General features: G+C 43.1%; 1 protein-coding gene across 1 annotated transcript; it reads right to left on the minus strand.

Moving 5' to 3' along the window:
* Nucleotides 1-1789: 1789 nt before the first annotated feature.
* On the minus strand, nucleotides 1790-2572 carry LOC117614851 (uncharacterized protein K02A2.6-like). The gene has a single exon (XM_034343771.1). It carries the CDS (start codon nucleotides 2570-2572, stop codon nucleotides 1790-1792), a length of 783 nt encoding a protein of 260 aa, XP_034199662.1.
* Between the last annotated feature and the right edge of the window lie 15895 nt (nucleotides 2573-18467).

Raw genomic sequence — 18467 nt, forward strand, 5'->3', positions numbered from 1 at the left:
AAGACGAGGTTGAGTGGGTGAGGGCACAGCTATCAGAGACCGAGTGTGAGTGCGGGAACCTAGTCACTCAGAAGAATCTGTTGGAGTCTGGACTCCTGCAAGGAAGTAAGTACCTGGGTCACATTTATTGGTTATCTTCTGAGCCTTTTGTGGTTGTGACTAACGTAGTTGTTTTGTTCGTTTTGTTTTGTTTTGATAGTGGCGGGTATTATAAGAGGGAGCACGAAGGTGGCAGTGGATATTGATGATGCCGAGATGCAGAAGCGACTAAGGGAGTCTCGGGCCAAGAAGGCAGAGAAGGGTATTGGGAAGCGCCCTAGAGATGATGATGAGGGCCAGGTTGCTGACAGGCTGGGAAAGAGGAAAGCCTTGGAGGAAGCTCATCAGCATGTGATGGGGGCGGGGTCGAGACTTCTACCCTTTGATCTACAGGCGCTGCCGAAGCTCCCCTTTGGCATGGAGGACATTTTTGCTGAAGGGGTGGAGAAGGTGGACTTCGGTAGGCAACGTCAGTAGAAGAAGGAGGTGAACTTAGCCTTACACCGGCAAGAGGTGCCCTTGGTTAACGTCTTCCTGGAAGGCGTGAAGAGTGACCCCGAGGCTCTGGCCAGAACCCCATCCTCTTCTTACATAGATCGGGCCCAGAAGACGATCCTCACCTCCACTTATGTGAGTTGTGGCTTTGTTTATGAATTTGTTCGGATCATTATTGTTTGGGCTGACTGATGTTGTTTTGTTTTGCAGACCTTTGGAGAGATGTATGCCAGCATGGCCAAGGCAGATAAAGAGATCCAGAGGCGTGATGAGATGGCCAAGAGCAAGATGGCGGAGGCGCAGGAGGCTATCCAAGAGAAGAACACCCTGTTGTTGCAAAAGGCGGCTCTAGCCAAGGAGGTGGAGGAGCTGAAGAGGTCGAAGGCCGAGGAGGTAGCTGCTACTCGACTCGAAGCAGTCGAGTCGTTTCGAACTTCAGAGGACCTGAGGAGTTACATTATGGATCGACTAGTTGATAAGCAGCTTCGCTGGGAGAATAGGCTGGTTAGGTTCAACCCCTCGGTCGAGATTAACTTTGATACCAGTGGCGAGCCTCCTGGACCGAGTCCCACTGCTGATGCCACTGTCCCCACGCCAGAGGCGGAGCCGGCCACTGGGAATGCCCCTTCCACTGAGTCTTGAAGGCGTTGCCTTCTTTATGTATTCCAGCTGTTTAAAAACACTTTGTATGAACATTTTACCTTGCGCGGAGCAAGGTTATTTTGATTTGCTTATGATATGAGACTTGTTGTTATGTGATATCAGTTGTGCTAGTAAAATGATAATCATGTGAGTGGATATGAATTAGCCGGAGTCAGGCGTTTCATTTAAATAGGTGCCGAAAGGCAGAAGGTACAAGAGTTCTAGGGTCTAGATATGTTTACTTCTACGGTATAGTCAATGCTCAAGACCAAAGTATTGTCCTAGGGTCTAGATATGTTTACTTGTAGTAGTACTTGAGGTGATCAGCGTTCCAGGGATGAGGCAGCGTCTTGCCTGTGGGATCGCGAAGCTGATAAGTGCCGGGGCGGCAGATTTTGATAATCTCATAAGGACCCTCCCATGTAGGGCCGAGGGTACCTTCGGTAGGATTTTTGGTAGCCAAGGAAACCTTGCGCATGACCCAGTCCCCCATTTTGAAAGCACGGGGCTTGACTCGGGAGTCGTAGTATTTGGCGATGCGTTGTTTGTACGCGACATTGCGCATGCTGGATTGGTCACGGAGCTCGTCAATGAAGTCGAGGTTTAGAGCTCGTCAATGAAGTTGAGATTGGTCACGGAGCTCGTCAATGAAGTCATTGGCCTTGGCATCGTAAGTGGAGGTTCGGTATGTGGGTTGGCCAATTTCTACTGGTGCCACGGCTTCGGTACCAAATGATAGAGAGAACGGCGTTTCACCGGTGGAGGTGCGGAAGGTGGTGCGGTAGGACCAGAGGACTTTCGGAAGTAGTTCTGGCCAGCAACCCTTGGCTTTGTCAAGTTTTGTATTTAGGGTCTTCTTGATAATTTTGTTCACGGCTTCGACCTGGCCGTTGGACTGAGGATGGGTTGGGGAGTCGAAGCAAAGACGGATCTTGAGGTTAGAACAAAATTGTTTGAATTTGGCATTGTCAAATTGCCAACCATTGTCTGTGATGATGGAGTTGGGGATGCCGAAGCGACATACGATATTTTGCCACACAAAGGTTTCGATGCGGGCCGCAGTGATGGTGGCTAAGGCTTCGGCTTCAGCCCATTTGGTGAAGTAGTCTACGGCTACAACTGCATATTTGACTTGGCCCTTGCCCTCAGGCATCGGCCCAATGAGATCCAGTCTCCATTGGGCAAATGGCCAAGGACTGACCATGGCTGTCAATGGTTCAGCCGGGAGTTGTGGAATGTTAGCAAATCTCTGACACTTAGTCGCATTTCTAGGTGAAGGCCTGGGCGTCAATGTGGAGTGAAGGCCAAACGTATCCTTGGCGAATTGCCTTATGAGCCAGTGAGCGTGCGCCCGAGTGGTTGCCGCAGATGCCTTCATGGATTTCCCGAAGGACATAATGACCCTCCTCTGGAGTCAGACATCGGAGGTAAGGAAGGCTGAAACCCCGCTTGTATAGGGAGCCGTTAATGATCAGGTATCGGGCAGAGCGATAGCGAACGCGTCGTGCCTCTGCAAAAACTGAAGGATGGGGTCCATCCATGTAGGGCTGTGATCAATGGTACAGATAAGTGGGGCTTGTGTGCTAGGCTGGTCTAAGAATTCGATGTGAATGTGGCGACCTATGCCCTGCTCCAAGGCTAATGCTAACTTGGCCAATGCATCAGCATGGCTGTTCTCAGAGCGTGGCACCTGGTTTATAGAATGGACGTGGAAGGTTGCAAGCAAGTGCCGGGCGTGCTGGAGGTAAGCTGTCATAGAGGCATCCTTGGCCGTGAAGTCCTGGTTGACTTGATAGACAACGAGCTGTGAGTCGCTGAATATCTGAATTTGTTTGGCGTCCATCTCTTTGGCTAGTCGAAGACCAGCTAAGAGTGCTTCATATTCGGCTTCATTGTTGGAGGCTTGGAATTTGAAGCGGAGGGCATACTCAAGGGCAACCTTGTCTGGAGAGATGAGAACGAGGCCGGCCTCACACCCTTGGGTATTAGAAGAGCCATCCACAAATAAAGTCCATAGGGGTTTGGTCAGGTCGAAAGTGCCTTTGCTGGCGGTGTGGTCTTTGGGTTCGGTTACGAGCTGGGTAGCTGCTGAAGCTTGGGGTTCCGTGAATTCGGATAAGAAGTCAGCAACGGCCTAGCCCCTTGTAGCCGGGCGGGGTTTGTAGTGAATATCAAACTCGCCAAGTTCAATGGCCCACTTAACCAGTCTCCCAGAAGTTTCTGGTTTCTGCAACACTTGTCGGAGCGGTTGGTTTGTTAAGACATGGATGGTGTGAGCTTGGAAATATGGTCGGTGGCGTCTAGCCGAGACGACCAAGGCGAACGCCAATTTTTTGATGTCTGGGTACCGGACTTCGGCATCCTGCAATGCTTTACTAACATAATGCACTGGGTGCTCCGCGTTATCCCTTGATCGGATGAGCACAGAGCTAACTGCCGAAACTGAGACGGAGAGATAAATCACGAGGATGTGTCCGTGCTCAGGGGTTGACAATGAAGGGGCCCGGCCCATATACTCCTTGAGCTCGCTGAAAGCTATGTCACATTCAGCAGTCCAGGTGATGCTTCGCTTGCTGCCCTTAAGTGCCTTGAAGAATGGGGCGCAGCGGTCGGTGGCCTTGGAGATAAATCTGGTCAGGGCTACGACACGCCCTGTAAGGCTTTGGATATCCTTGACCGTCTTAGGTATTGTCATGTCTAAGATGGCCTGGATCTTTTCTGGATTGGCCTCAATACCCCTCTGGCTGATCATGAAGCCAAGGAATTTGCCGGAAGCCACCCCGAATGCACATTTGGTGGGGTTGAGCCTCATTTTATACTGCTTCAAGATGGTGAACATGGCAGAGAGGTTGGGGATGTGTTTGTCAGCTGTGCGAATCTTGACTAGCATGTTATCGACATATGCTTCCATGGTATTGCCAATCAGTGGGGCAAAGAGGTGGTTCACCAGACGTTGATAAGTAGCCCCGGCGTTCTTAAGGCCAAAGGGCATCACCTTATAGCGTAGAGGCCGCGATCCGTAATAAAAGAGGTGTGGGCCTGATCTACGGGGTGCATGAAGATCTGGTTGTAACCTAAGTAAGCATCCATGAAGCTAAGGAGGGCATGGCCAGCTGAGGCGTCGACCAGCTGGCCAATACGGGGTAGGGGGAAGCTGTCCTTTGGGCAGGCCTGATTAAGGTTGGTGTAATCGACACACATGCGCCAGCCCTTTCTTGGTTTACGGACTATCACGACATTAGCCAGCCAGGTAGGATAGTCAACCTCCCTGATGAATCCGATACTACTCAACCGATCCACCTGTTCCCTAATGGCCTCATAGCGCTCAAGGTCGTAAGCTCGACGCTTCTGTCGGTTCGGTCGGACGGCAAGGTTGACGCTGAGCTTATGGGATATGATGTCTGATGATATGCCGGGCATGTCATTGTAGGACCATGCGAAGACTTCGGACTTGAGGCGGAGGAAAGCGACGAGGTCAGAGCGAAGCTCTTGCGAGATGGAGGTGCCGATCCGGGATGTCGTCATGAAGGGTAACCAACTCTAGGTCTTTCACAGGTCTTCCACATAGACTCCTCCCTTGGGTCCTCAGGTCGTTCTGTGCCAGCTTGAGGAGGGGCGGGAGCCTTGTTTACTGCGAGGGCCTCACTCCTATGTTTGCGATTGGTGGATTTGACTACTGAAGCATAGCAGCTTCAGGCGCCGAGTTGGTCGCCGCTCACCATTCCTGTGTTATTAGGCGTAGGGAACTTCAGCAGCAGCATATGTGTGAAAATAAAAGCCCTCATTTGGGCCAAGGCGGGGCAGCCAAGGATGATGTTGTAGGCTGTGGGACAATCAATGATAAGGAAGGGGGTAGTGATCGTCGTCCGCTGGGGTGCGGCCCCAACTGATATAGGGAGATGAATGCTGCCAATGGGTTGGACCACATCACCCGAGAAGCTCACAAGGGGTGTGATGCTTCGGTCGAGTAGGTGAGACGGGACCTGAAGCTCATTAAAGGCGTCAGCAAACATCACACTGACCGAGCTGCTAGTGTCCACCAAGATACGCCTAACATCGAAGTTAGAAATGTCAGCAAGGATAATGAGTGGATCATCATGGGGGAGGATAACATCACGCTCCTCCTCCTCGCAGAAGGTAATGGGGGCCCAGCTCGACTTTTGGGTCTTCGGCAAGCGTCCCTGCTCGGTGTTAAAGACCTGGTACACATAGGTAGAGCGGACATAATGTTTGATGGAGTTGTTGGAGGTGCCAGCCAGGGTAGGACCACCACTAATGGTGGAGATCATGTTGATCTGTCGTTGGTGAGGGTTAGGCGGGGGTGGTAGGTTGTGCACATAGTTGTCCAGCTTTCCCTCACGGATGAGCCCTTCAATTATGTTGCGCAACGCAACACAAGATTCGGTGTCATGGCCGCTGAATTGATGAAAGCAGCAGAAGACCCCCGTGTTTGGCATAGGCTTGCTGGATGGTCTCCGGGGGAGTGGCTTGGGGATGATAGGGACTTCGCGCACTAGGACATTCTCATAGGTGGTGTTGAGGGTAGTAAAAACCTCGAACTTGGGCCTGGGTGTGAAGGGAAGTGGGGCTCGATCGCCCGTCTTGGGAGGGTTGCCTCCGCTAGAGTGGTGGTGGTTGCCAAGTCTGCCACGTTTGTTATTACTGAAGGGATGCTGGTAGCTATCCTTCCGTTTTGGTTGTTGGGTACCCTGGGTGTAATAACCCAAACCTAAAATTCATAATTAAGGAATATTTTATTTTGCGAAAAGACAATTTTGCCCTCGAAATATTTTATTAAGAAAAAGGTGAATTTTTGATCGAGAAGGAATTTGACAATTCCACTTACACCGTTGCGTAGAGCATGGTGAAATGAGTTCACAGACACGTAGTGGGCCCGAATCGGAGTTGTAACGAGAGTGTTATGGTCAAAAGAGTCTCAGTGCCACAACCGTAAATATTTCGAAGTTGGATTTATAAAAACAGCTCAGCTTTCTCTCTCCTCGCACCGACCTCCCTCCCTCTCCCACGTCCGCCACTTCTCTCCTTCGTATCTCCGTCCACCGACCACGGCTGTGGACGGGGCGGGAACCAAAATGACCGGGACGACTTCCTCTTCTTACCCCAACCACCTCCCACCGCCAGCGGCCGCGGATTCGTCGGAATTTGGAGAAGAAGCGGCCGACGTCGTCCGAACTTCAAAGCTGCCGATCTCCCTCCGCCGGCCACCAATTCCGTCGACCCAGGTATGGATTTTGAACCTCTCGAATTGTTCTAGCTGCCTGTTGGGTAGGAATTGATCGATTCGTAGTGTAGTTATCGGATTTTTGAGGTTGAAGTTTCAGCCAATTTTCGGCCTCCGTGATCGGCCACTTCCAGCCACTTTTTGTGGTAGGTCCAAGAACAAAAGTGGCTCCAAATATGGTGTTTTACCTAGGGTAGGAGTTTGGAGCCGTGGTTTGAAGTTTTTCCGGCGTGTGCTGCGGCGCGTGGGTGAGGGTAGTGCAGTGGCACTGTGTCTTGTTGCGATCCTTATGTTGTCACGAGCGCGTAGGATTTCGCGGATCTCGATTTGGATACCATTTGAGCCCCGAACAGATTTTTCATATTGTGGGATTTCAATTTGGATACTGCTGAACCGTTGGATCGCGCTCAATTTCAGATATATTGTTCCAGATAATTTCATAATCGTGTAGGATTCGACGGATTGTGAATCGAAGTCCCGGATACTCCGAAATCGCGAACCCTAGGGCTAGGGTTTGGAGATTTTATGATTTCACGGTCGTGGTCAATCCGATTGTCTGTTTCAGACCAAACTTGCAGGATATGGTTCCTTAAATGTGAGGAACTTAAAGGAACTCTCAGATTGGTCATTGGAGGTCGTGGACCCCACGGGGTTCCGTATCGACCAATGTGGAAGTTTATCGCTTAGTAAAGTCTCGAGTCTTTTCAGACGATTTTAAATATCTGAAATGCCTAAGTGGGCAGAAAAATGACTTTAAAGTTAGTGCACGCACTTCTAGAAGTCGGGGGTCAGAGTTTTACTTAAAAACTTACACCAAGCAGTTTTATTAATTTAATATTCCTGATGGTTTACCTAGGCACCCGGGACCAGGCAGACCTGCAGAAGAGACCTTCAAGAGGTCTAGCTAGCTCGAGCCAGGAGTGAGTGGACTTTTCCTGTAGAAATGATTTATATAAATTTTATTCTTTATTTGATCTTGAATAAGTTTTATTGAAAGGATTTTTCCTAGCATGGTTTGTGAAGCCAAATATCTTTATTTTTGTACTGCTTAGTTAACTATACTAAAGAGTTATAGAAAGCAGAGTCTAAGATTTATATCAGATAAAGTGGCAGTATAGTTTCAGATTTAACAGAAATATTATAATATTTATATATTATATTTTCTCAGAGTTCTTGATTTAATAAAAATTCAGTTCTTCAGCAGATTTTCCAGAAATGTTATATATTTTAAACCACCGTGAGTACCCAGCTATGGTTATTACCCTCAGTTATGCCGATGTCTACGGACATCCAGTTTACTCTCAGTTTTGGCAGTGCACTTGACATTTGCCTCACGAGTTTCGGGGACGCCCGGACCGTGAGTGCTAGGATTTGCAGCTCGGTTTGACTTGGTGTCGCCGAGGTCTGCCAGGATTTGCAGCTCGATTTGACTTGGTGTCGCCGAGGTCTGCTAGGATTTCAGATCAGGCTGACTACGGTCCCCTGAATCCTGCCAGTTTGCTGCTCGGGTTGACTTTGTGTCACCGAGACCTGCCAGCGGATCAGGCTGACTATAGTCCCCTGAATCCTGCCAGGGGAATTGACAGAATTACAGGAGTACATCCGAGTGGTAGTTTTAATTGATTGCAGTGCTTTTATGCAAGGTTTGAGTACATTGCTTTTATGCAAATTTGATTACAATGTTTTTATGCAAGTTTGGATTTCAGTGCTTTCATGCAAGTTTTATTGCTCTTGAATACGATTGCATATATTTATATGAATATATAACTGCGTTGGTTTTAATCTGCTTCAAAGGTAGTTTAGATATTCAGTTTTACTCAACTATATTTTACAATAGGGGTTAGTATATTCTTAGGATATTTTACGAACCTTTATTTTTTGTCCACTCACATTTTCAAATGTTTTGCGCCCCCAGGCTGTAGCGTGCACAGAAAATCCACCACCGGGCCATCTTGCCTTCCGCGTCTCCTGGTTACAAAAGTGTTGGTTTGTAAAAAGTTTCACTTCTCTATAAACTATTAGGATTGTTCTGATATATTGCCCTAGAGTGAGATTGGAACTTTTGGCTTGTATATTGAAGTGCTGGCAGTTGGTTGTGTGGATTTTTTGCTCGTTCTGACAGGTGGAAATTTTGGGATTGAGCAAATTACAGGGGAGACTCTGCCGAATTTTCGGCAGGAGTCAAGGTTGAAATTTCAATTAGAAGGGCAATTAGGTCAATTGTGCCCGACATTCGCCAAGTGTCGGACACGCACAGGGTTCGACTCGAATTTCAAAGCGGAATTTGGTTCGAGTCCTGTCACTGGGTACTCGGGGCGGGGGTAGAATGCTGAGGTGGGGCTGAAGCGGGTGCTGAAGCAGGTGGAGGATAGGCGAAAGTGTTGCGTGCCAGGTTGGCTGGGCCACGCTTGGAATTGAAGTATTCAGCCTTAGCATGGACCGCTGCCTGTTTCATTAGCTCTGCATATATGTTCCAACTGTTGCTATGAACTAAGTAGCGGAAGTTGGACTCGCGGAGGCCGCTCTTAAAAGCTCCAAAGGCAGCACGATCGTCAATATCCGGGCAGCAGGAGTATTCGTGACTGAACCGGGCTGCATATTCCCGAAGGGGTTCGTCCTCAGCTTGCCGAAGCATATACAAGTCGTCGGCAGAGTATAGGCGATCAGTCTGGATCATAAAATGATCCAGGAACGTCTGCTTGAGACTGTCAAATGAGTTGATGGTGCGGGGTGGAGTCTATAGAACCAATTTTGGGCCGCGCCGCTCAGGGTGGAAGGGAAGAGGAGGCACATGCCTTCATCAATGAGGCCTTTGCACCCAAGGGCAGACTGGAAGGAATGGATGTGGGTGAGAGGGTCCTTCGTGCCAGTGTAGAAAGCAATGCGGAGCGGCTGGATATCTTTCTCTTGGTGATAGTGGANGGATACGTTCAGTAAAGGGCCCCGGTCGTGGTTTTGCCCAGAGGGGTTGATGGCTGCGATGTTGTTCGCTCTCCAGATGCCGGACCTTTTCAAAGAGAAGCCTCATGGCCGGGTCGGCATGAGGAAGAGTTTCGGGTGCCAAAGGCCTGGGGACGGGGCAGACAGAGGCTGGGGAATTTTTCCAATCTTCCAGCGCCTCAGTGTGGTAAGTTGGCCAGGCCTCCGAATTATAGAATTCCCAACTATCCGAGTCCCCGACACCTTCCTCGTTGGGTAAGCGAATGGGGCCTGGCGAAGGGCCCAAGTGTGTCACCCGTGGGTCTTCGAGGTTAACAGGGATAGGGATCAGTCCTGGTTGACGGTCCAAGATGCTATCCTTGCAATCCTAGTAGATCTTGATTGGCTCATGGGGCCGGTCCTTCGGTAGGGAAACGCAAAGGAGTCGTGACTGGGTTAGCTCCGGATGAAGGTGGTCTTTACCCTTGCGGAGCCTAGATTGGGCCGGGGCACTATGGCTGGAATGTACTAGCTGGTTTGGCTGAGTATGCCCAACGTTCTGGGTGAGGTCTTGTTGGGCATCCTAGGCGCGAGTCCTCTCTTGATTCCGCTTTAGAGCACGATAGTCATGCTCTAGCTCAGCATTCCGGCAATGAAGATGCTCGTATTTCTCTGACATTTTAGTGATACTGTCGCGGAGGCGCTCCACTTCTGCCTGGAGAGTGGCATCTCCCGAAGATTTTCTTCGGGAAGTACCATCGCCGGGGGTATGGTGCTGGGTGTCGCGGCTATCCTCGGTCGGCATAGCAGAGTGTGGGGTGAAAGAGAGGCGACGGGGCCTAATGGGTGAAGGAGCCAGCTGGGCTGATAGAGAAAGAGGGGATTCAAGTGTCGAATTCCCACAGATGGCGCCAAACTGTTGATGCACAAAATGGCCCGGCCAATATTGAGACCAACTTAGTGATGAGATACGTGGAGTCTTCAGCATGGAAGAGGGTTGAGACCCTTGGTGAGATAGGCTGGTGGAAGACCTACAGAAGACAAAATGGTAGAAGCAATCGTTGAGCCTCGGACACCGATGTGGTGCCGGCCGAAGGCTCTCCGATGCCTAAGTCAGCTACAAGTGGTAGTTTTGGCAGAGTAACAGTAAAAGTGAGAAAGTAGTTACACTTTTTACTTGGGTACTGTTCCTTATTTATAGGGAGGTGAAAGTAGGAGGTTTGCACAAAGTTTCAATGTGGGACTTTGTGCAAGTCGTCGCGATGGCGACACGTGTCCTGGGGATTAGGTTTGGCAGTTGGGAGCTTCGGCAGGTGTCTGGCACCTCGGAAGTGTGTCTTCCTTCTGCAGGGGAGAAGCCATGGCTGCCTTGGTGCTAGTCACTTTGATGCTAGGTCTGCTCGGTTCACTATGGTGTAAACATATATATACTTTTATTTTATTTTATTTTAAATTTAAAATAAATATACATTGAAATATAATAAAATAATAATTTAATTTGACATATTGGGTAGAGTGTAAAGCTGTGTAAGATGTTAAATTACCACATCAGCCATCAAATTTAAATTTGATGTTTGGTATTTGACATCTCCTTTGGAGATGCTCACCCTTCTATCCAGAAAAGGAATGCATATTTTTAATAATTTATAGACTGAATTATCCCTCCATAACTAACAGAAGTTAAAAAAAAAATGTCAAAAAAAACGTGACAGAAATTGCGAATTCTACTTGCATTGCTTCAAATTAAAATGATAGAGACCAATATGGTAAAAGTGACAAACTATAAACACTAAAGTGACTTTTTATCATAAAAGATTTTAAATAAATAAATTTTTTTTTAAAAGGAGAAAGAAAATATAACAAAAACAAAAGTTCCTCTTTCTCATCTTCTTTGTTGGACAGCCACTAACCCCACCCACTCCATCCCTCCCCTCTCTCCGACAGCCAGTAACGGAACCCCATCAATAGAATCAAACCTTACCCAGGCATCTTTCTCCTTCAATTAATCAAACCTTTAAAAAGTTCTTGTGTTTCTTTTACTCATCAAACTTAGTTTCTCCTTCTCAATTCATGAAACCCAGTCAAACACAAAATGATTAAACTAAACAAACCCAGCAGCTCGGAAAGAGGCTTAAATTGCAGAGATAACCCAACAAATTCATACCTTCATATTAATGTCTCATCTCGAAATGAAATCAAAAGTAAAAAAAATTTGAACTCACATGCGCTGATTGCATGACAGCTAGAAGACACGTGTCTTCGCCTGGGCGCTCCGATCACCTCCTCCAATCCAACGGCTGGCCTTTTTTTGGCAATAAAATTATGAAAAAAATTCTGATTTTTTTTTTCTTCTATAAATACCTATAAATACCCTTCACTTTCAACACCAATCCTCGTACATTTTCTTCTACTTCTACTATTATTCACTTTTTACTCAACATTTTATTCTCTTTCAAATTGTATTTTTATTTCTTATCTTTATGGCTTCTTCTATCGAAACCAGAAGGGAGTGGAGCACCATGGAAGATGTTTTCTTGTCTGAGTCTTGGGTCCAAATTAGTCATTGTCCCATGTCAGGCAATGAGATGAAATTTTGTCACATGTGGAAAAAAAATTCATGCCGAATTTTGTGAAAGAATTTCGAGGTCGACTCGTGCGAAAATGGCATTGTCTAGTAGGTGGAAAATTCTCAATAAAGAGTTGGGAAAATGGAGAGATGTCTTGGCAAAAGCGAGGGACAACCATAGAAGTGGGGAAAATCTTAGTAACGAGGTAAATATTTTGTAATTTTCATTTTATTAAGTTTAATGTCCTAATATATATATATTTTTTAAGTTTCTTGCATTTTCAATATTGTGTTAATATTTCTTGCATTTCCAATTGTTTCTTAATATTTGTTGCATAAATAATATTTTGTTAATATTTGTTGCATTTCCAATATATTTGTAAGGTTAATTGCATTTCCATTATTTATTTTTTATGTCACTTGCATATCCAATATATTTTAAATATTTCTTGCATTTCCATTTTTTTTTTTTTGGTTAATAGATGATTCAAGCATAGATGTGGTTTCGTGCAATTGGGCAAGGCAAAAAAACTTTTAACCATCATGAATGTTGGGAGGTGGTGAAAAATTGCAAACGCTTCAGAATTATTCCCATGGGTTCAGCCGTTATGTTAAACGAGACCCCACTCCATGATTCAACAACATCGGATTCACCTCTCGATTCCCCTAAGAGTCAAGACTCACTCATCGTAAAAGAGCCGAGGCCCATTGGCCGAAAGGCTGCGAGGAAAGGGAGTAATTCTAGCCAAAATACATCAAAAAATTTGGAGAAAATTGTAAGGAAGAGCGCCATAAGAATTGAAATTGAGAAGAAACACCAAGAGAATGAGATGGCAATTCGAGCAGAATATGTACAAGAAATGGAGTATTTGTGCAAACAACACATTGACAAGACGGATCGAGAAACCATGGCTATGGATACAAGCCATATGTCCCCTGAAACAAAACAATTTTGGAAATTAGAATGAAGGGATGTTATGAGAAGAAGACTTTTCCGTAACAATGGACCTAGCAATACGGATTGGTTAAATGATCAAAACCATTAAATTAGTTGGTATACCTTTTATTTATTTGTATTTTTCATGTTTTGTATTACAGTTGTTGTAATTAATGTATTTTATTTTAGTAGTAGTAATTTTTAATGACTTGTATTGGCTTTCTTTATTTAATAAACAAAGCATTCAATAAAATACCTTTTTATTCAACATATTCCATACATCAAACAAAACATAATTAAAAGGAAAAACCACAACCAAAGCATAATAAAAAAATAAAAAAACTACAACCAAAGCACAATAATAAAAACAAACTACAACCAAACCATAATAAATTTAAAAAAACAACACAACCAAACCATAACTAAATAAAACCTAACCAAAGCATCTATACTCCATCATTCACCGTCATTGCCTTTCATCGCCCATAGATGCTCCATCAAGTCAAGCTGAAGCCTTTCATGAATATACGAAGATTGCATCTCTATATATTGATCTATCATACGGGTCATGAAACGACCATCCCTAACCAACGGATCCGACTCCAATGGTTCTCCACTTGGCCCCATGGGCCTTTCAAAAATTCGTGTCGAGGCCGTGTTCATGGGATCTGGTTCGTAGACCTCTACAACATCGTAATCATATTCATCCTCCACAATCATATTATGGAGGATGTTGCAAATCATCATAATGCTTCTCAAGACCTCCTCATCAAACATATGTGCCGCACCTCGAATAATCAACCACCGAGCTTGGAGGATGCCAAAACACATTTCGACATCTTTCCTGTATCCTTCTTGATATGAAGCAAATAATCTTTGCTTCTGGGATCGAGGATTCGGAATGGATTTGACAAATGTGGTCCACCTCGGGTAGATGTCGTCAGCTAGATAATACCCCGTTTGGTAGACTGTATTGTTGATTTGATAGGTGACATTCGGGCCTTCACCTCTCAAAACATCGTTGAAGACCGGGGATTGACCTTGCACGTTGAGGTCATTTTGAGATCCGGCAACTCCTAAGAAGGCATGCCAAACCCATGTATCGAAGCCAGCAATGGCTTCAAGAATGATACTTTTTTGGCCTTTTCTATTTCCGTAATCTCCTTGCCAGGCAGTTAGGAAATTCTTCCATTACCAGTGCATGCAGTCGATGCTACCAATCATTCTTGGAAATCCTCGAGCTTCGGCTTTTTGTAGAAGCCGTTAGAGGTCCCTTGGAGTAGGTTTGTGCAGGTTTAGTGTATAGAGTTTCCACTGCATCACAAAATCTTACCAAGGCCTCCAACGCAGTGGACTTCTTCATCCGGGCAATCTCATTCACTTGATCAGCAGATGAACCATACGCTAACATTCGTATAACAGCTGTAAGCTTTTGTTCCGGAAGAAGTCCCAAAACCCCAGCAGCATCACACTTTTGAACAAAGTATGCATCATAATTGCAAATATCATGCATGACGTTATTGAACAAATGGGGTTGCATTCTATATCGCATTCGAAAATCAACATTAGAGTACAAAGTAGTTGGGATAAAATAATCTTCCAAAAGATTCTTACCCTGAGAATGTCTATGTATGTCCACATTCGAGCCACGGCCGACTTGTGAACCACGGCGGCGACCTTAGTTCTCTTCATCAAGCAAAGCCACTGCTATGACAACTTGTTGATCTGCTTCTCTCTGCAACCTTTGCCTTTCAGCTTGTCTACGACTTCTCTCATTTGTTTCTTGCTCTTGCCTCTCCAAGCATCTCCTTATGTCTTCCATTGAGAATGGAGTATGAATTCTAAACTATGAGAAATGAAAATATAGAAAGATGTGGTGTGAGAGCTATGAGTTGAGCCTCTGGCTTGATTTTATAGGATGAAAATCTTATCTGAAATTTGAAATTTGAAATTTGAATGTTGAAATTTATTTGAAATTTGAATGTTGAAATTTATCTGAATTTTGAATTTTGAAATTCATCCGAAATTTGAACCCAAAAATTTTGTTCGGAAATTTTATCCAATTGTGAGATATGAATAGTCCTGACATGTAGGAACCCGAAAATCTTATATGAAAATATTATCCAAATTAATTATTTAGGTAAAAAAATTTGTGAAAAAATAAAATAATGAATAGTAATTGCCCTTTGCCATGGCAACGGGTGGAAACACACAATGTTTTTTGCAAGGGCAACCACAATTCATGTGAATAGTGGCTGCCCTAGCCCCCCATTGCCATGGCAAAGGGTAAATGGGTGGAGTTGCTCTTAGAAAGAAGTTTAACAAATTTGAGTCAGGTTTGATTTTGTGCTTGAGGTGGTTGTGGGTTGCAAGTATGGGTCTGGTTGATAGTCACAATTCTTTTTTTTCTTTTTTTTTTGGGGAGCGATGGGTGTGCTGCGAATTTTTTTTTCGAGGGCTAGGCAATGGTGCGGAGGGTGTGTGGGGTGGGTGAACCGTTGGATTTACATCTAAGGTGAGTAACCATAAATCTTTTGGACCCTTGTAGTCCAAGAGATCAGGACTGATCTTTAAACATTCCCAATTTCTTAAACCACAGGAGTCTAAGAGATTATGGTCACCCACCATTAGATATTAATCCAATGGTTCAAAAAAGATTCTTAAAATGAGTGCAAAAGTGAGTGAACCGTTGAATTTACATCTAACAGTGAGTGACCACAAATCTCTTGGACCCTTATAATCCAAGAGATCAAGACTGTATCTTTAAATTCATATTTCCTATTGTTCCGCCAACACTAAGTGCACCACAACAGTAACTGCAGATATTTAAGCACTAGGTAACACTATGTTTTGAGTCTGTATGAATTTTTGTAAGGGAAAATTGCAAGAAGAGTTGTGGGATTAGGCCATAGATAACGAGTCCTCTTTATTTCACCTAATCCAATCAAGATTTGGTGGGAGTACAACGGTGAGGAGGAATAAGAGCATTCATAATGGGCTCCTTAAACCACCTTCTTAACTAAAATTTGGGGAGGTATTGAAAAACCCACCTCTAACCATGCTCTCTATCCAACTCCTAAAATAGGGAGATCTTTAGGAACTCCTAAATCTGATAAGAGAGAAATCACTCCTAGTGACTCATTATAATTAAATGCTTCTGTATTTAATATTATTTTAAACATTTATTTAATGCCAACTATTTTTTTTATTGTTGTTTTTGTGTCCACACTTTATTCAAAAATTAAATTAAAAAATATTAAAAAGATTTACGATTCTTTAAAGTAGGAAGTATGATTGAAGTTGAAATTTTTTATAGAGCTCTTAAAATAGTTTTCTAGTGTTTTTAGCTAAATGTTAACTAAAAAAATAGAGAGCATGATTGTGGAAGCACTAAATTGACTATATTACGAAAACATAAAATGAGTTGTTATTCAATAAAAATAGGACTCATTATCATATTTTATTTTTAATTCTAATTTTTTAATATAAAAATATAAAATTGAACATAGTATCCTCCTTTAATTAATAATTTCAATTTTTAATATTTGCATTAACCAAGGGCCTTTTTTTTTTTTTTTTTTGATATTTTGAATGTTTCATCATTCTCTACCTTGCTTTATATGTACTAGCTTCTCTGCACGCGCTTCCGCCCTTGCGAGAATTTTTTTTTATAAATTTTTTTAAAAGATAATGGGTAGTTGTGTTCCATAAAAATTGGAAATCACTCATAGTGACTCCCTACAATTAAGTGCTTCCGTATTTAATATTATTTTAAACATTTATTTGATGCCAACTATTTTTTATTGTTGTTTTTTTGTCTACACTTTATTCAAAAATTGAATTAAAAACTATTGAAAAGATTTATGATTCTTTAAACTAAGGAGTATGGTTGAAGTTGAAATTTTTTATAGAGCTCTTAAAATAGTTTTCTAGTGTTTTTCGCTAAATTTTAACTAAAAAAATAGAGAGTATGATTGTGGAAGCTCTAAATTGACGATATTACGAAAATATAAAATGAGTAGTTATTCAATAAAAATAGGATTCATTGTTAGATTTTAACTTTAATTTTAATTTTTTAATAAAAAAATTAATTGACCATATTATCCTCCTTTAATTAATAATTTCAACTTTTAATATTTGCATTAACCAATGACATTTTTTGGTATTTGGAATGTTTTACCATTCTCTACCTTACTTTATATGTACTAGCCTCTTTGCACGCTCTTCCGCGGTTGCAAGATTTTTTTATATAAAAATTTAAAATTTATTTTAGAATTGAAAAAGATAATGGGTAGTTGTATTCCATAAAAATAGGATTCATTATATGATTTTTCTTTTAATTTTAATTTTTTTAATATGAAAAAGTGTGAATTTACCATATTATCCTCATTTAATTAATAATTTCAATTCTTAATGTTTGCATTAACTAAGGGCATTTTTTGATATTTTCTATGTTTTACCATTTTTTGCCTTTTGCTTTATATATATATTTGTACCACGACCTTCTAGTTTGGGAAACACGGCCTTGTTGTCATGAAATTTTTTATTTTTTTGGGTCCTCTTGGAATAATTTATTTCGGAGATTCACTATTATACCCAATATGGGGGCCCAATTTATAAAAATACCTTATATGAAATAGATTTCAGAAACATACGCAAAGCCCATTTACAACATAACAAAGAGACTTTTAACTTCTTATAAATTACAAAGCTGCCATCAATTTCTTAAAACAAGCCCAACCCAAAAACCTCATAAAAAACCCCAAAATACTCATTAGGGTATCAAAGTAATTTAATAATCAAAATTAAATTCAATAGGAGTAGCTGTCATTTTTGGGGTTTTTTTTGGGTTTATTTTTAGAAATGAAATGGTGTAGGGTTTATCTATATTATTAGTGCTAAAAATGGATATATGACTAAATATCTCTAATTTATTCTACTTTATAAGGAGGAATGAGGGAGGAGAGAAGAGAGAGAGGGACAGGGACTTGTCGGTGACGGAGAGGGGTTTGGCAGCGGCTTCTCTTGGAAGGAGAGAGGTAGGGGCGCTGAGTGGTTGGGTTCTTCTATTTTTTCTTTTTCTTGGGTTGATTACCGCATTATGACTTGGCATTTAGTTGGGGGAAGATGATGGGCAGATGTCGGCACAAGTTGGGTTGGTTTTGGTCCTAATCTGTAATCCAACCCATACATAGCGGTTTATGATTTCTTAGGACCTGCTTATTATTAGGCCCACCCAATCAGACTCTTTTGTGCTCGAGTTGGGCCGTTTGGTTAGGTTAACCCAAAATTATGCCCACTCTTAAGTTTTGGTTCCAACTCGTACACACCGGTTTATGATTTTTTGAACCCAATACCCACCCATTACTAGCCAACCCTCTTATTATTGGGTTTAGCTATTCAATTGAGTTGACCCAAAATTATAACCACAGAGTTAGGTTAATTGCGCAAAGCAAGGTACCCGTTCTTTTTCACCCACGTCCGATCCCCGTCGTTGTACATTGGATAGTATAAATATTGTATTATACATTAGAATAGTATAGATATTGTATTATCAAAATAGAAAAAATAAAATAAAGGGACATTCACTATAATATCCAATATAGGAGCCCAAATTATTTAAAAAA

This window comes from Prunus dulcis, chromosome 1 (genome assembly GCF_902201215.1).
Source record: "Prunus dulcis chromosome 1, ALMONDv2, whole genome shotgun sequence".
Taxonomy (NCBI): domain Eukaryota; kingdom Viridiplantae; phylum Streptophyta; class Magnoliopsida; order Rosales; family Rosaceae; genus Prunus; species Prunus dulcis.